Source organism: Sander vitreus, chromosome 11 (assembly GCF_031162955.1).
Source record: "Sander vitreus isolate 19-12246 chromosome 11, sanVit1, whole genome shotgun sequence".
Classification (NCBI taxonomy): Eukaryota; Metazoa; Chordata; class Actinopteri; order Perciformes; family Percidae; genus Sander; species Sander vitreus.
This window is the reverse complement of record NC_135865.1, coordinates 288,440-308,362: the sequence shown is the minus strand read 5'-3', so window position 1 is coordinate 308,362 and position 19,923 is coordinate 288,440. Positions and strand designations below refer to the sequence as shown.

Below are 19,923 nucleotides of genomic sequence, written 5' to 3'. Positions count from 1 at the left end.
GTGTGTGTGTGTGTGTGTGTGTGTGTGTGTGTGTGTGTGTGTGTGTGTGTGCACAGTAAGTGTGTGTTTGTCTGCAATGTAAATCATTTGAGTTTTATAAATCTGTTGTGTCTGAGGGCATGATTTAGATAAAGGTACTCTGGCATTCTCGAGCATGAGTACACAATGTACTAGGGCTGGGACGATATGCTTTTGTCCCGATTCCATCCTTTCACAATACATGGGTGTCGATTCAATTTGTATTGCTAGTTTCATTTATTGCGATTCTTAGAAGTATTGCGATTCTCTTTTTCTTTTAACAAAAACAAAAGTCGAATAACACACTTCTAAGGACAATATATCATGAGACATTTCTAAAAATCTAATTGTTTTCTAAAAAGAATGCACATCACATTTATTTCATTTGTATAGAAGTAAATAACATGCATTTACTCCTTTCCGTCTGTTTTGCTGGAAATGGATATGATGTAGTCGCCGTTGGCGGTACTGTATAAACTATAGTACTACTGATAATATTTAGGTATATCATTGATACATTTTTTATTTTTTGTATCGGTCCTAGGAAAAAAAAATCGATTTTAAAAATCGTCGCAAAAAATCACGATAATACACCCCCCTACAATGTAGTAGGAATAGGAGTAACTGTCTGCCTTCTCCAGCAGTCAAAAATCTTTAAACATGATGAATTCCTACGAAGTGAAATTCATGCTGGAATTACGCTAAGATGTACAGTATACTTTTCATTGTAGACAGAACATTTAAAAACAATTAGGTTTGCAATTATCTGAACTATTACACTAGCTAATATAACATTTAAGTTTAAACTTTGAACAGGAAACTCAGTCTAGTCCCTCACTGACTTCTGATCCATCAAAAGTCAGGAGAATGGGAGATAGATACGAGTCGGTCGCACAATCCTCTTCCTGCTCACTTTTACTGGGAGCTGAGGAAGTTCCTCTTCCTTGAGAAACACAAAAAATGCCTTGAAAAAACAAACAAGCTTTTGTAGTTTTTGTTTCCTGTTGACAGATGCATAATAACTGTCAGCCATAATTGATGGCACCGTCACTCACAATGTGTGTGTGTGTGTGTGTGTGTGTGTGTGTGTGTGTGTGTGTGTGTGTGTGTGTGTGTGCGCGCGCTTGCCCGTGCACCGTTGTGTGTGCACGTACGCATGGTCCCTTCTGTCTGTCTTCTGGTGGGAAAAAGAGAAGAATTTGCTGACTCGTTTTTAGTAATACAGACACACACAGATGCTCAGGCACGCACACACACCCACTTGGGGTCTAGTTTTGACATTTATCTCAGTGTATGTTATGCTACATTGGGATGATTTACCTAACTGAAATTGTCTCCTCAGCACATCAACAATGACCACATCCACGGTGAGAAGAAGGAGTTTGTGTGTCGCTGGGAGGAGTGTTCACGGGAGCAGAAGCCCTTCAAGGCTCAGTACATGCTGGTGGTCCACATGAGGCGTCACACAGGGGAGAAGCCGCATAAATGCACGGTAAGAAGCCTGTACCCCTGTGAACTGTGGGAACTTAGCGGGTTATTTGGGCCAGTGGTTAAGAGCTATAAGTAACTAGCTAGTTAACTGACTGACTGAGCACAGGATCATCTGACCTTCTGACTGACTCACTCACTGATTGGCTACTGCATTTAAAGGCGTACTCCAGCAATTTAGGCTGAATCCCATTTCTCTATCTTACCCCTACCCCTTAGTTTACCCCTAGCCCTTGGCCCTTGAAAACGAGGGGTAACGGGTAGGGGTGAAAACATACCCCTATGAAATGAGACGCCACTTGGTTACATCATCATACATACTTAGGTCTGTTTGCAATACAAATTTGTATACACACTGCATGGTGTGTTGTATAGCTGTTTCAGTTATCACTGTTTTGAATGTCATTGATGTTCAGAAACACTTTCTTTGTTAACAAAATGCTGTCTTTATTGCCCAATAAAGTAAACACTATTACAACTATTAGAACCATAACTTACATGTCACACACGTAAAAAAAGGCACTCAAATGTATGAAACTAAAAAAAAGACACACAAGACCACAAACAAACAAAAAAACTATAGCTATTCTGAAATTCCAGACCCCAGTCTGATGCCTGTTGGCCAGTAACCTTTCCCTCCATACCCCATTTCTTTCATTAGTGTCCTGTATCATAACCAACACATGTTTACAATAATACAGTACCAATACAATAATGAATGGCTGCAACATGAACGCAGAAACTTCTGCTCGTTTTCAGCCCAGAAAGTGGATCAGCTGCTGGGTTTCCTCCGGCGTCCCTGTGTGATACAGGACGGTATATGTAAAGCACGTATCGATGTCTCCAAAGCAAGTAGTGTTATACACTGATATCAAATGAAATTCGCTGCTAATGGAGTTTAGTTAACCTGTATACATGCGTGGAGTCCATTCAAGGCAGAGAAATGCGGGACTGTTGTGCAAATAAGCAATGTAGCTAACGTTAACTTTAGCGTTAGAATAGCAAGCTAGCGATTTTTTAAAACGTTTCAATTACAAATATGGTTGCAAATATAATGGACAGGACTGTGTAGAGCACAAAACAAGACCGTCGTCATTTTTAAATCAATTCTTTAAGCCGAAAATACTTACATTTATGGATCTCTCTGGTCGACCGGGCAGCCATGTTTCCTGTTGCACAATGAATCAGGATAGCCCTTGCTGTTCAAGTAAGCTTGCGTCCTTACTTGGCGTTAAGGGGTATATAGCCCTTCCCCTTAGCCCTACCCCTCGACCAAAATGAGTATTGGGACAGCACTTACTCTCACGGGAGCGCGCAAAACTAAGGGGTAGGGATAAGGGGTAGGGGTAAGATAGAGAAATGAGAAGCAGCCTTACTCTCACGGGAGCGTGCAAAACTAAGGGGTAGGGGTAAGGGGAAGGGTTAAGTCAGAGAAATGAAAAGCAAGTATTGCCTTTCCTTAAAATTTGGAGGACTTGCGAGAGACCAATGTTTAAAAGAGAATCTTCAAAATCAAAGCAGCAGAGGCCAAAATATCCTGACTTTTAGTCAAAAGTACTGGATCCTACATTTCCCATAATGCAATCATTTTTAGTTATAACCTGGCTACCAGAATGTCCATGCCTTTCAAACCCTACGGCCCCCAATTTGGAATGCAGGCTTTTGGGTATACATTTAATAGTTTTGCATTGGAGTAAGGTCTGGCTACACCACAGATGCATTCTGGGATAGCAGAAGAAAAACAACGCTCCACCAATCCCAATGGTCCGGATACAGCCAGGTGCCTCTGCAAAATAATCTCGGGAAAGAACTTGTTGGTGATTTTTATAAGTGCCGGGTCATTAAGAACATGAGGTATGCAGGATAGTTTGAAAAAAAAACACCCATGCATTTAGGGTTAACTGATTGGTTAAATGGTTAACCAACTACTGGAACTAGAACTTACTCATCTACCGTAGCAGCCATACAGTCTCTACCCTACAACCCTTCCCTTTGCCTAAAAAAAATAAAAATGAAAAAAATGCTCTTGTGAGTTCCTTCGTGCTTAGCACCAGTGATATTTTCCATGTTGATAAATCATGAGGGTTTTATTGAAGGCTTCATTTGCTGTGTGAAAATCAAATTGAGGGCCTTTTTGCTTGGCTTCAAAGCTTGCTCACAGAGTTAGAATTGTGAATGCATTAAAACAGTAGACTTGTGAAGGAGAGAGTGAAGAATGTAATGTGTAATTAAAATCTGCAGACAAGTAGGGGTCCTTGGGTCCTTATTAAGACCAGGCTGTATATGCTGTGCACTAATCCCATGTGCATCTTCTCATAACACTTCAACTCCCCTGTAGTCTCGTCTTTTATATCCAGTGAGCTCGTCTCGTTTTATTCTCTTTTAATTTCAAAGCCAATTCCATTCACATTGACTGCTCTAAAGGAATACCAAATTATAGCTTGTACAGTACAAGTGAACACAAAGGCTAAACACAGACTTCTCTTTGTCTCAACAAAGCACTCCAGCCAGAGAGCTCTACCACACCTCACACTCAGTTGAGATATTTCTCATAATAGCCCTTTGTACAAAAGCGTAGCACTGCTTTGCTTTTGTGTGGCATGCCACAGTAGGCGGGCACAAGTCCAAGAGTAGATTACATTTGAAAAACTGAAACACACAGAGTTTAATTTTTTTTTTTTGACCAGCTCTTTTCTCTACCCAGCTGAAGACAAAACAGCACAGCACTCAGGCAGTCTCACTGTCTATGTGTCTATCTTCATCTCTCTGCAGTTTGAGGGCTGTGCCAAAGCTTATTCTCGCCTGGAGAACCTCAAGACCCATCTCAGGTCCCACACCGGGGAGAAGCCATATGTGTGTGAACATGAAGGCTGCAACAAGGCCTTCTCCAACGCCTCCGACCGGGCCAAGCACCAGAACCGCACACACTCTAATGAGGTATGCTCACACACACGCGCACATCCATCAACTGACTCACTAAGTGAGATTTCATGCATTTGAGCAAGGGCATTGGTTTAGTTTCAACATTGGGGGGGGGACGCTTAATTTCCTGCACTCTGGTAAATTTTTATGCAACAATGTATGGTGCAAATGTCTTTATTTGTGTCTCAACAACAAACAAATCAACAAATCTGTTAGAGAATGAGACCTTGTTAAAGTGCCCATATTATGAAAAAAAACACTTTTTCTGGGATTTGGGGTGTTATTTTGTGTCTCTGGTGCTTCCACACACATACAAACTTTGAAAAAAAAAACATCCATGCTGTTCTGAGTGAGATACGGTTTCTGAATGTGTCCTGCCTTCAGTCTCCGAGTGAGCTGGTCAAAATCTGCACGGCTTTCTATGTAACTAGCCGAGACGAGGGGCCTAGGGGGCTAACTGTTAGCATGCTAGCTCGTTCGCAATGGCAAAACACTGCTACAACACACACAAATTCATCCTAATCTACAAAATAAATTGTATAGAACTACTTACATGTCCCTGTTCTGTAGGTATTCCACGCAAAGTTGGAAGTGCGCCCTCGTTTAGAAGAAGTCTCCCAGCTAATCCTGCCTTGTACAGGCTGAAGTTGGAGAAACAGCTAGCTAGCTTATGTAGTCCTTACCTAGCTACTGCGCATGTGTGACTGACAACAAAGATGTTACAGCAGTGAGAGGTCTCACTCTGTAGCTAAAACAGAGACCTGAACACAGGGTGAAAAGAGGAGCTGCAGCAATGTGCAGTACAACACACTGCTCACTGCTTATGGCAGAGCTGACATCTAGCATCGCTACAAGCTATCCTTGGTTTTAAAAAGATCAATTCAAGGGTCCTTTGGTAATTGCACCCTTTTACAAGTGGACCATTGATGCTTATTTTCATTACAAACACCATACAAACTATACAACACTATACAAATTAGAGATGCACCAATTACAACTTTCTAGGCCGATTCCGATTTCCGATTTTCTTTGAGTTAGACCAGCCGATACCGATTTTAGCTGATTCCGATTTCATTTTTTCCAACCACTTTACAGCACACACAAATATTTATTTTCTATCTTTTCTTTAATAGAACATTTTGCATAGAACATAGAAAATTTTTTGAACAGATAATGGATCACTATAAAATAGAACTATATAAATTACTCTTGGTGTGGGAAATTCACACACATCTAAAGTGCAATGTTAGAACCATTTCCTTCTTTTCACATCAGATATCCAACTAAAAAAATGTGATTTTGGTTTTTGGTGTCGTCCCTCCATGCCCTACTTTTTCCTTGCATATTGCAAACTTGCAACAGCTGACATGTTGCAGGTTATGATGCGAGAATAGCGCGGACACGCGCTTCACACCTCGAGCGGGTATGCGCGACACACGGCGGAAAAGTTGAGAGAAAGGAAAAAGAGACTTTGCTGTCGCGTCCGTGTGTGCGTGCGTCCTTGAGAACTGTAACTCATATAACTTATGTTGTCAGTTAATTGTAGCGTTGACCAGCATGAAATCGGCATATGTCAGACTGACCTGCCGGTCGCCAGTCATGGCCGAGCACGTGAAAACCGGCCAATTCCGGTCACCGGCCGGTCTATCGGTGCATCTCTAATACAAATGGTTACAAATATTTGTCCTTAAAAACTGAAACAGTTTTAACAAACAGTATACAAACTATACAACACTAAAGTGCAAAAGAAAGTGCAAAACAACATTGTCAAAATGTGCAAAGGTGATCACAGTCACTGCTTATGGCAGAGCTGACATCTAGCATCGCTACAGGCTATGTAAATAATGCACATAAAATACAAACGTGAACAAGGGCATTCAACAATCACCATTATATCCAATCAACAGGCACGTGCAACCTAGCTAGCAGGTGAAGAACTCAAACAACAAAATCACCAGCTAACTTACTTTAAATTTGCAAGAACTATAGACTAATACAATAACAGGCTTAAATAAACCCTAAACATAAGTTATACAACCTACAGTTCTCACGGACACACACACGCGATATCAACTAGTTATTTATCCTCCAGACAGCGACAGACCACGTCTCTTTTTCTTTCTCTCATTTCGATCATGCGGCGCGCGTACCCTCGCGGTGTGAAGCGCGTCCGCGCTATTCTCCGAGATGCACTTGACGGCCTTTTGTGCAGCGGATTTTATTTTTATTTTATTTTTTGACGACCTAGTAAAGCTTAGGCGGACCGCCCAAATGCAAAGTGCTCCGGGAAACCCTGCTAGTGTTTAATATCTTGGAGTTGTGGACTTAACAAGACATTTGAGGATGTCATCTTGGGCTTTGGGAAACACTGATCCACATTTTTCACCATTTTCTGACATTTTATAGACCAAACAAGTAATTGATTAATCAAGAAAATAATCGGCAGATTAATTGACTGTGAAAATAATTGTTAGTTGCAGCCCCAGTTTAAATTATGCATAACTACCAACATGAAACCAAAAAATTGTCCGTCTTGATTTTTTCTCAAAGGAAAACACAGGAAAAGTAATATATACAGATATATATATATGTATGTTGTAGCAGACCCAAAAAATGCAATTTAATTATATTAACTAAATCCCTCTTGGCAGAAACCATATGTGTGTAAGATCCCGGGCTGCACCAAGCGCTACACGGACCCCAGCTCTCTCAGGAAGCATGTTAAAACAGTCCACGGACCCGAAGCCCACGTCACCAAGAAACAACGAAGCGACGCACCTCCGAGACTGCAGCCACCCAAAGGCAACGGGGAGAATGAGGCCAATTCCAAGCTGGGTGCGAGAGGCATGGACGGCAAGATTGAGGCCAACAGCACCTCTAGAGGAGTGGAGGACTGCCTACAAGTCAAATCTATCAAGACCGAGAACTCTATGGTGGGTCCTCATCACATATATCAAAAAACATCATCCCATACAAACCTCCTTTATAGTTTATAAAAATATGTGGGTGCAGGAAATATATTTTTCATTCAAACTCTGGAGTTTGATTGACTGCATTTTGAAGGAAATTAGATTAGATTAGATAGACTTTATTGATCCCAAATCGGGAAATTTCAGTGCTACAGCAGCCACACAGCACACATACAGAATATACAAGAAATAATAAATAGGATAGAATTCAATATACAATAAATATTAAAAACAATACAAAGAATGTACATACAAGTGAATAAAAAATGTACAACTACTTAAATAGTATTCATAAAGATGTAAGTAAACCTATGTCTGTGGAGGTTGCATTAGTGCAGTATTGGGATGTATATGAGTCTTATCTAACACTCAGTGACGAAGTGTTAAAAGGTTTCATTGCCTGTGGTAGGAATGATTTCTTGTAGCAGTCATTGCGACACCGAAATGTACAACTTTCAGCACTCCAAATGATCAACATCACCTGTTAATATAACATGATATGTAACATAATTGCATGCATTTGTATGTTTAGGAAACAAGAAAGACAAGGACACACTTTTTTACTACTTTTTTCCGCTTTACTAACATTGCTCTGACGTTAACTGTTTACTGCTGCTACCTCCTGCATCCTTCCTAACTCGCCTCTCTGGTTGTTGCTTGAACTTGCTCCTCTCAAGTTAACCTTTCTAATGGACAGACTTCACTGAGGTGAGCACTCAAACTGTCTCTCCGTCTGGTCGCAACTGGGCATTGGGAGATGTGTGAATGTGTCTTTGTGCTTCATGCTTGTTGCATTTTTCATGATGTACAATGTTCTTTTTTGCATGATTATCCATTTTCACGCATTAAAACATGCTCCTTTGTATATGGGATGCAGTATATGCATGTATGGAGACAAAATACTATTCAACTGGACTTTTCTGCCCACAAGATCACTGGCAGTAGCCTCTGCTGTCGGGCCGATGATAAAAGTCATTGTCACATTAATATTCAAAGGCTGGGACTGTTTTAGCATGACAAACAAATAGTGCCAGCATCAAGCTGTGATCAAGACTTTAGTTCATTTTCCGCCCAGTTTGAAATGACTGTTTCCGCTGGACTGTTGCTCACAGAACTCATCTATTATCCACTTGTTGTAAATAAATCAAATTCATCTATAATTAATAAGATCATCAGGCAACTACATTAGTTATTACAAAACACCATTACAATCAGAATTTCTTAAATGTGGTAATTATTTAATATTGAAGAATACATAATGGAGTTCTCTGAACTTGGCATTCTATTTTAAAATTTCACTTGTTTTTTTCCATAATTTTTCATAAAACGCTAATTGCTTTCAGTGTTACCAAAGTTTTGCAGAATGTTACTTAATTTACTACTGGGAAATTGAACAAGGTACCACTATAATTTCTAATAAAGCTTCTATACTTTGGTTCCACCAGACATATCAGTCCAGTCCTGGCGGCCACTCGTCATGCAGCAGCGAGCCGTCGCCTCTCAGCAGCGCCAACAACAACGACAGTGGGGTAGAGATGGCCATGCACAGCGGGGGCAGCTTCGGGGACCTCAGCGCACAGGATGATTGCCCCATGGTTGACTCCACTGTTCCCGCTGGGGGACAGCAGGCTGGGGTGGGGCTTCAGTTGAGGAAAGCTGTGGGTCATGGTGGAGTGGTCACCATCAAGCTGGAGAATATCAAGAAGGAAAGGCTGAAGACAGTGAGGGACTCCTGCCCCTGGGTCAACTCTGCACCACAGCTGCCGCAGGGCCAACGCAACAGCATGAAGCTGCCTCCCATACCTGCAGTCGGTAAGTTTGGACGGTTGAGGAAATCTGTTTGCTGTCATTTTTAAAAGTTCTTTACTGTGTGAGGGTGCAAGATGGCTGAAATGCTTGTTAGAGTCTGATAGCCAAAACAACCATATACAGTAATGCTTAGTCTATAACTGCAAATATTAGGGCTGTCAAAATTAAGGCAATAATGAATTCCTTTTAACACCAACATTTTTTTGACGAGCAATTAATGCTTGTGCGTTCTGTGATTTGGGCCTCGGCCACTCTGTAGTTTGGGGAATCAGGAAGCAATGCAGCAGTAATGTTGTGGATGGCTACTAGAAACACACCCCCTTGAGCAGAAATGGATAAAGAAAAGATTCTTTTGAATGGCAAGTTTACTTACGAAGTCCATCTTGATGGGCTTTAGTTTGTGATATTATGCTTTCAGCATATCTTTTGAGCATACAGTACCTTTGCAGTTATTCTGGAGAATATTCTAGTCTGATTTGTCATTGTTGCAATAATAATAAACATTTGCATAAAGCAGGCATATATGTCCACTTCCATGTTGATAAAAGCATTAAAAACTTTGAAAAAAATCTCTCTTTTAAAGTACATTTGGAACAGATAGGAAATGTGTGATTAATTTGCAATTAATTGCAAGTTAACTATGGACAATCGTGCCATTAATTGTTATTAAATATTATAATAAATTGACAGCCCTAAATAATATCCTTTTGCATCTGCCAGGTTCCCTGCTGGAGAGCTCCAACATGATAAGTAACTTAAGCGGTTCGTATCCTGGCCAACGCATGGGTGACCTGTCTTCATGTGAAGTGACACTGTTGAACCAGCTGAATGAGCGCCGTGATAGCACCACCAGCACCATGAGCTCAGCTTACACCATGAGTCGGCGCTCCTCTGGTATTTCACCCTGCTATTCCAGCCGCCGCTCCAGCGAGGCGTCCCAGTTTGGTGCTAACCGCCACAACAACATCAGTTCGGCTGACTCCTATGACCCAATCTCCACTGATCTGTCTCGCCGCTCCAGCGAGGCCAGCCATTGTGGAGGTGGTGGTATCAGTGGAGGAGGCGGAGGAGGTCTCCCAAGCCTTCTTAGTCTGACACCAGCTCAGCATTATCGACTTAAGGCCAAGTATGCTGCTGCCATTGGTGGAGCTCCACCTACTCCTCTCCCCAATATGGATCGAATGAGCCTAAGGACCCGCATGGCACTCTACAGTGACTCCCAGGAAGGCTCGTCATACCCATTCCATCAGCCACCCTCTGGAACTGTGCCTCGGCGATGCAGTGATACTGGATATGGCACACGGAGCATGATGCCCCATGAGGTACCCCCCAATCTTCCACGTCGTGCCAGCGATCCAGTGCGTCGTCCCACACTGGACCCTCTTTCCTTCCCAAGGGTTCAGCGCTATAACAGCACGAACAGCATGAACCCCATGAATGGTCCATCCGCTGACCGCCACCAAACACTGGCTATGCAGGGCTATACTCGCTCTGATGGCAGCCTGCAACGTTACCCATTTGCCCCCAGACCACCTAGCATTTCTGAGAATGTAGCCATGGAGAACATGGCAGTAGATGGGATGATGATTGGGGGTGAGCAGAGTGGGGAGGACGACATGGTGCTTCCAGATGATGTGGTGCAGTACCTTACGTCGCAGAACTCTGGCCCCTCAGGTCACAACTCAGGGCAAGTGGACTACCATTCCAACAATCAGACTCAGGGCTACCAGACAGGCATGGCCCCACCGGCATCATTTTTTGCGCAGAGGAGGATGGCAATGGTGGACGCCACCATGACTCAGTCTGGTCAGGACATACAATCCTACCAGATGGGTCCCAGTGGCTCCCAGCAGCCATTCTCAGCACCATTGGACAATATGAACAAGAATAACATGCCGGTGCAGTGGAATGAGGTGAGCTCAGGAACTGTGGACACCACAACCAAGCTCGCCAGGCAACAACAGCATCCTCTCAGGGGGAACCTAGCTGTGGTTCAGCAGAGGCACAATTTTGGTTCCTTTCAGGGACAAGGTCATGGCCTGGGCAGCAACCAGCAAGTAGTGCCTATGAGTCAGAATATGTCTATGCAGGGGTACGCAAACCACAGCAACCAGCGGCTGATGAACATCTCCCACCAGCAGCATCAGCAACAGAGGCAATGCAACAGTGTAAACTTTAGTGAGCAAATGAGTCCTCAGCAAGGGTTTGGACAAGAGGCAATCCCAAACTCTATATCTGGGAGCACTAGCATGAGATCTACCCGGAACAATATGGCAGAGCCCGAACTGCAAAGTTGCAAAGCAAGGACACAGGCTGATGGGTATTCTCATGTGAACCAAGTGGATCCACAGCATAATTACAGCGTTCTCTCCCAGCAACAGCAGCACAATATCCATAATGGAGGCAGAGGAATGCTACAACCCAGGCCTCCCATAGAGCCTAAGTCGAATGCCAGACAACACATGCATGATAGCATGATTGCATCTAGCATGATGCAACCGAGCCGAATACCCAAGTCATCTGATCTGAGTCTTAGTCGTGGTACTGACACCTCAGAGGCGAGCCCAAAGAGGCCAAGTGGCAACAGCAACTCTGAAAATCTAAATTCTGCTGTGTTCTACACAGGTCAGATTCATATGTTTGAGCCAACTTCTGTCAGCTTTGATGCCCCTATGTCCCCCAGTGCCAGCCAGGCTCCTGCTAGCAACACCACTGCTGCAGCCAACATGGCCTCACCAGGAGTCAACCACGTTTCCAGCAGTACAGTGGATTCTTCCACTGGTGGATCTGGTGGTACGGATCATGCCCAGATCGACTTTGACACCATGCTAGATGATGGGGACCACTCCAGCCTAATGTCGGGCACCCTGAGTCCTGGCCTTCTGCAGAGCCTCTCCCAGAATTCCTCACGTCTCACCACCCCCCGCAACTCTGTCACCCTCGCCTCTGTACCGGCAGGGATTGGCAACATGGCCATCGGTGACATGAACTCTATGCTCACAGCCTTGGCTGAAGAAAGCAAATTCCTCAACATGATAAGCTGAGAGCAATCAAACACATCATCATCCATCCAGTCTTAACCCTTTTTACATCAGGAATATATGGACTACACAAAGCACTGATTGAACATTGAAAAGTAAAACTGGCTATTTCATGCATTTGTTTCTTCGTTGTCCATAGTAATATGCCTATCTTGTAATATTATACTTCAGATTATAATATGTTACATTAAAATAATAATAGTAAGTAAAGCTAGGGTTAAGGATAATTTCTATCATTATTTGTTAAAAAGCCATACATTTTACCTACAAATATATGGTAGCCCAGGGTATATAAATGCATCTATAAACAATTGCCATTCAGTATTTGCTGGTGTAATAGCCCTTTACAAAGTGGTGCACTGAAAGCAGTTCACATACATGTATTACCTTGCTGGGGACATCAACATTGAGCATCTGAATAAGACATGAAAACAGTTAGCAGGAAATGGACATGATATGTAGATAACAGATAATATTTTCTCATGAAGACCTTTATGTGTATAGATTAAACTGTATGGTACTTGCTTTAAATTATGCTATAGACTTATGAGGTTTAAACTAGGGCTGTCAAATGTACAGTACATATGGGCACCTACTATTCATTCACAAAAGAAAAGTGACAGATTTTTAATTAGATTTTTCAGTTTGCTTTGTGCTAACTACATGGATTGGAAAAATAAAATTCTCACAAGGCTAAGCTACCTTTTAAGTGTATAATACAATATGCTTGATAAGAGACTAACCTGGTACACACTGTACGTTATGAAAATGAATTAGAAAGGTGAACTTTTTACTTGTGACAAGGTTTAAAGCTATGACATAGCTCAGAAGGACATACTGTACATAGAAATTAATGTAATTGTTATGCAGGCAAATCTTTACAGAACTACAGTTTATTTAGCTTTTCATTTTACCGCCAAACGTGCAGGTGCTTAAAGCACTGAGGTTAATGAACAGTCAGAGCCCATAAACAAACCATGCATGTAGAAATTGATACATGCCTGCTGTGTAAAACATGAACAGCTATTGCAATGTATGTATGCACTTAATTCAACTTTCAACTATCTTGCAGGATAAGAAATAAGCAAAGAAGTGCCAGTATAGGAACCCGTCATGTGCACAACCTGTCTTTGTATTGCTGAGTTTCAACTACACATACGTAGATTTTGGAATAAAGGTTATTTGTGATTCTGAGCTAATTTTGCATATGTTCAATTTCATGAAATCCAATATGCAATTATACTCTTAAACCAGAAACCTGTGACTCATTGCAATTCACAAATGTAAGCATTTGGCAGCCCTGGTTTAAATATGTGGTTGTAAATTATGATCCACAGATAGTAAGCGCTTTTTGATCATGGTCTGAGCTCTTGGGGATGGCACTGTAAAATCTGATTTCCTTCTTTTCCCTCTGGATCAGAGTCATTAACTCTCTGTGGTCCCATCTCACAAGGGTAAATGATTGAAGGACAAGGATACGCCTCTGTGTTAGTCTATCAGGGCATCATGAACCCCTGTGTCTGATGAGGAGCATTCTCTAAAAGAATATACAAGTACCTCTGTGTGTTTTCAGTCAAGATCCAATCCTAATTAACACATTCATACCAACCCCCCCTTTGCCGCTCCCCATCCTTCCCCTGGGCTCTGGATGAACTGCAGAGAGTACAGGAAGGGACATGGACTTTGATAATGAAATCCTGTTTCACAGGATTGGCCAACTAGCCCTGCAAATTCCTCAGTTTTATAATGTTTGCTGAATTTCTAAGTAGCCTTTAAAATGTTTGTGTATGCTACCATTCACGTCTACTATGCTCTGTGTGTGTGTGTGTGTGTGTGTGTGTGTGTGTGTGTGTGTGTGTGTGTATATAGCTTTTGTACATTTCAAATAAACTATCTTCTTTTTTTCTGTTTAAATCCCAGCATTGTGTCTTCTTTGATATAACAGTCTATGGTCCCTGGAGATGACATGAAAGTAGAGCTACAGTTGTGAGCAGTCCAACATCACTAACCTCATAAATCACATTTTTTGGTAGAAGTGATATTTCTACATGGAAAACAAGTGTTGTAGAGTCATAGAAAACCAACAGACATGATATGCATGCTGCTCATTCTGTGTAATTGAATCTGTAATTGAAAGGAGCATGTTCAAAATAATAGCAGTGTTGTGTTCAATTAGTGAGGTGATTGATTCTGTGAAGAAACAGGTGTCAATTATGGCCCATATTTAAGGAAGAAAGGAAGCAAATGTTGTGCGTGCTGGTTATAGTGCATTTCACACTGAAATACTCAGCAAAATGGGTCGTTCCAGACATTGCTCTGAGGGACAGCTGACTTTGATTAAAAAGTTGATTGGAGAGGGGAAAACATATAAATAAGTGCAGAAAATGATAGGCTGCTCAGCCAAAATGATTTCAAATGCCTTGAAATGGCATCCAAAACCTGAACGACGTGGGGAAAAAAACGGTCAACTACCATTTGAATTGATCAATGTCTAGCCAAAATGGCAAAAGCTCAACCAATGATCAGCTCCAGGAAAAATCAAAGACTTAAAGTTACGTGTGAGTACTGTTAGGATCAGAAAGAGGCTATGTGAAGCTAAGCTATCAGCTAGAAGCCCCCGCAAAGTCCCATTGCTGAAAAAAAAGACATGTACTGAATAGGTTGAAGACAAATGAAGACACATTGACTGGCCAAAGGAGAAATGGGGCAACATTCTGTGGACTGATGAGAGCAGAATTGTTCGTTTTGGGTCTAGGGGCCGCAGACAGTTTGTCCGACAACCCCCATGCATTGATGTTATGGAGTGGCCAGCCCAATCCCCAGACCTCAATGCCATAGAAAACTTGTGGGGTGACATCAAAAATGCCGTTTCTGAGGCAAAACCTCAGAAACCTCAATGCAGAGGAATTGTGAAATGTAGTTCAATCGTCCTGGGCTGGAATACCTGTTCACAGATGCCAGAAGTTGGTCGAAGTTGGTCGACTCCATGCATACTCAGAAATAATGGTTATGCGACTAAATATTAGTGCAGTGATTCAAAGTAAAGCAAACCCGAGACATTTTTCAGTTTATACAGTAAATGTTTGAGTTTGTAAAGAAAAATGCAAATACTATTTTTTTGAACAGCCTAACATTCCTTTTTCTTCACTTTCTATAAAAGGTATAACACAAACTTGATCAATTGTGGTCATGTTTTGATTTGGAATTGAATGTGCATTGTTCCCAATGCATTGGTATTATGGAATTGAAAGCTATTCTAAAGGATTTTGAGCATTATTCACTTTAAAAAAAAAAAAAAAAATCACACTCACTAATACATAATCCATACAATACAATGTCATAATACACATTATTTTGAACACAACTGCATATGCTACAAGTGAAATCACATTTGGCATGTTCACACACTGCTGTCGAGTACAGCTCTAAGGCCAAACACCAGTATACTCAGTGAAAGGTGCACACATATGAAGAGGATTCAGAAAACAACCTTGATATAAAACTATGGTACTCACGCTGAACATACATAGGTCTGCCTTTTGTGTATGCACTAACATGATGTTTAATCAACAGGCCAAGAAAAAGTCCAGCACAGTCTATATCCTTGACGTTCCACTTCCGGGATTGCTCCGTTGCCGGATTTCACTGATTTAGACCAGATAACCGTTGCCTTGGGCTGTTGGCATTTTAAACTCTGGTGGATTTCTGAGGACTATGGTTAACTGCTCCTCAGATCTCTGCAGGGTAATCTGTCCAATCGGAGTTTTCTGTTGCACGACTAAAACTACTTTTAAACATACACATGTTCCACCAAAACAAGTTCCTTCCATCCATTGTCGTTCCTTCCGAGCCTATTTTGCAGCGGCACCACAGCTTTTCTCTGGTGCTTAGCACCGCCCAAGACGATTGTGATTGGTTTAAAGAAATGCCAATAAACCAGAGCATGTTTTCCTCCCATCCTATGCTATGTGGACTAGGCAGACTCGCCAGTGCACTTTGGAGGAGGGTCTGGGAAAGCGAGACTATCCAGCACATAACCCCCAGTAACACCACATCTTGTCATCGTTACTTCCGTTTTAGCTTACCATTTAACGGACAAGTCAGACAGTGGTTAGTGTTGTAAGTGTTGTTGTTTGGTGTAGTCAAGACCACCTGAACCGAGACCAAGTCATCACCAAGAACAGAGTGTATTGAGACCAAGTCAAAACCAAGACCCTGGCAGGGCAAGACCGAGTCAAGACCAGACCAGTGCGCGTCCCACACTGCATGACACGATAAAATGTGGAAAATGCTAACCATAGGCACTCCTCTAATTGATCTGAAAGGTCCACATTCCCATATAAAAACACCCACAGAAAACAAATTAAGATTCTTCTTCATTCACCTCTTTCATTGACATAAGTGTATCATGACAAATGCCTCGATAACAAAAGTGATTGCAGAGGTCAATTTTATGTGTAGGAAATGGGGTTAACAGTAACACATTTGAAATTAGAAATAAGTCAAGTTATTGGTTGCATTTGAAGCAGGAAGTTTTGCATCCAATCGCAGTAATGATGTTAACACATCAATCAGATCATGCACAGGCAGTTTAGTGATATCACCGCAGTTGTGGTCTTTACCTGCCTTGAAATAATCCAGAGTCCTCTTTATCCGAGACAAGAGCGAATAAAAATGTCATTGATTCCGAGACCGAGACCTTCAAAAAGCTCTTAACCTCAGACAAAATTGCCTTGTCACCGTTTAAATATTTGTAAAACCCATTGACAGACGTGCTATTTCTTCTCTCACCAACATTACGCCTATATTTGGAGCATTATTTAGTACCCTTCCTGGCAAGTTAGCATTACACGGTTGGTACTACTGGATTCCTTGGATTGTCTCGTTGTTGTGTGATGCAGGGAATAGGTGGACCCAAATGCAGGAGATTAGGCAGGCAGAAGGTTTGAGCTTGAAGATGTATTGACAACAAAAAACGGCAGCACAGAGACTGGAAAAACTCACAGGAACAGAAGAACGCAGGGAAAATTCCAAACAAAGGCACATGGCTGAGACACACTGACGGGGCACAAACTGACCAGGCAAAAAACAACAAAACAAACACTAACTGACAAGGGACACCAAATGATCTGACACAAAACAGGGGGAAGACAAAGACTAAATAAACAGGGTAACGAGGTAACAAGAGGCAGGTGACACAGGGGCTGGGAAACAGATGAGAAACATCAGGCAATCACAAGGGTGGGAAAACACAGGAAGTAAAACAAGACAAGACAGAAAACCAGACCGTCAAAATAAAACAGGAAACGGGGCAAAAATACAAAACAGAAAAAACAGATTACCAAAATAAGACAAAACACAGAACAACATACCGAACCCATAACACTAGTTTCCTGAAACCAGATCTTCACTATCTAGAAATCTGAGCCTGCTACAGCTTCTAAAACACAAATGTTGGCCAGGCACACCTGGGGCCAAAACCATGCAGTTTTTATCATGCTTGGCGGACGTATTGGCAAGAGGCTAAACATGAATAATGACTATATCAAACCATGTGCAGCGGTTGCCATTGTATTACAAGTTATCACAAACAAATCCTGTTGATTTTTGGAGAAATTATTAGCATGATGCTTTTCAAATTAGTCTATAATATTATTTAGAGCAGAGATCTTCAATAGGGGGTCTGGGACCCCTTTGGGGGGTCCTCAGAATTGCTGCAGAATTGCTGCCAAATTATTGTTTGATAGTTTTTTTAAAAAAAATAACATGAATCCAACATAATATTTGTCAGAAGGCTCTAGGCCACCTTACTGTAGGCCCAGTTTAATATGCAACTCAATTTTATACATTATATATAGTAAAGGGTCGATGTTCCCCCTGATTTACCGTATGATGGCAAGGGCCTTTCTCGTCAACTATTATCTGAACATAGAAACGATTTTATTTTATTTTTACAGTAATCTTTATATTTCATCTAAAGTGCGGTGTTCCGAACTTTAATTAATTACATCATCACTGATGCTGTGTCACTCATCCGTTTTCCTTTTTGTTTAAAATGCCACAAGACATGCCAACATGACAATTCACGGCAGCTGGATTCTCTTTGCGATATCATGAGATCACACACTAATCTCAGGATCTGGCACATCAGGTTAATCCAAGCATAGGTATCTGAAATCAAGCGCTCATTTCAGGTTTTGTTGAGTTCTGCGGATGCAGATTGAGCATCATGAGAGGCAAGACAATCCGACAGGTTGTAAACAAACCCCCCTAACCCTTTTCTATTCAAACTATTTTATTAGGGGTTAGATGAAGGAAAAATAATTCCTCAAACTGTCCGTTCTAAATACCTGTTCTCTTTGCAGAGCTGTGACAAAGTGTCAAGTTGAAATAAAAACACCTTTAACTTAGGCTGCTTTAATGTAGATAGAACAACATAATTGATGTGGTTGCAAATTAAACCAATTTCTTTGCACACTCCTTTCTCTTGTCTCTGAGGCCGGTCTCTATAGATTGCTCTATGAAAACTGCAGTGCACATGCTTCAATAATAGAAGAGCAACATTTGTAATGCTTTGAAGCCCTGTCTTTCATCTGCGTACATCTCTATCTTTCTTAATGCTCTGCTAATTAAAAGATGATGTATTACTTTCAGTAGTTGGACTTTTTACCCCTGATTCTTCATTCTGCATACTAGAACAAAAGATGACCTCCAGTTTGAAAACCCAGGTGAAAGAGGACTCCATACACACAAAACGCACACAGAGCAGTTTCTAAAGTTAGATGGCATGTTGTCCGAAATTAACAGCGGCGGGCTGGCCCGGGAGAAAATGGGTCTGAGAGCAACATGAAACAGGATAGAAGAGAGAGAAGAGGAGCTGGTGTAAGAAAAATCAGGAGAGAACGAGAGAGAGCTACTGTCAAACAAAGCAGGAGACTGGGAATAAGGGAAGGGGATGTGGGTATAAGAAAAGATGCAGATTGCTGAAAGAAAGAGAACAAATCACTTTTAATTTGACAGCAAATGCAGCTGGGGACTAGTTAGAAGTGGAGCCAACTGATTGCTTTTGCCACTGGAATTCTTTATTCTCTTAGAGAGAACATGGGAGAAAAATAGCCCCGGGGTAAGGAGTCTCACCATAGGAGAACAAGAGGTTAGTGAGGCAGAAATGGATGATTAGACAGAGCACACAGATGAGGAGAGATAGTGTGCTCTAAAACTGTACAAAAGACAGATATTTCCTTGACAATGCTCAGCGCAACATTGAGTCTTTAAGACACAGTTAGGTTTTAACTGTTTGAGACACCTGCTCTTAAAGTTGCATCAAGCCATCTTTTTTTTACTTGGACGCAGACTTCTGACAAACTTAAAACCAACATATGGCCTTCCAAAGTTGATATGATTAGCAAACAATTAATAATAAAAATGTTATCTATATAGCACTTTTCTAGCATTAGGTGCGAGAGATCGCTAGAGCTGAGGGGAGACATTTGGGTAATAATTCTCTGTGGGTTTGTCACTACGAGCGACACATAACCAGAGATGGAAAGTAATGAAATACATTTACTCACGTTACAGTATTGAGTAGCTTTGTTGTGTATTTCGTATTTTTCAAGTAGTTTTTAAAATCAGTTATTTAAAATGTACTCGATTACGTTTTAAGTGAAGTATTGTAT

General features: G+C 41.5%; 1 protein-coding gene across 4 annotated transcripts in view; it reads left to right on the top strand.

Annotated features, from left to right (window-relative positions):
* Positions 1 to 14,161, top strand: part of gli2a (GLI family zinc finger 2a) — a 114,047-nt gene extending 99,886 nt beyond the window's left edge. For all 4 annotated transcript variants that reach the window (XM_078262992.1, XM_078262990.1, XM_078262991.1 and 1 more), the window contains 5 exons: positions 1,361 to 1,510; positions 4,279 to 4,443; positions 7,080 to 7,361; positions 8,843 to 9,209; positions 9,927 to 14,161. In XM_078262992.1, coding sequence (XP_078119118.1) covers positions 1,361 to 1,510; positions 4,279 to 4,443; positions 7,080 to 7,361; positions 8,843 to 9,209; positions 9,927 to 12,250 — 3,288 coding nt within the window. In that variant the 3' untranslated portion in view covers positions 12,251 to 14,161. The remainder of the gene's footprint in view (positions 1 to 1,360; positions 1,511 to 4,278; positions 4,444 to 7,079; positions 7,362 to 8,842; positions 9,210 to 9,926) is intronic.
* Positions 14,162 to 19,923: the final 5,762 nt, after the last annotated feature.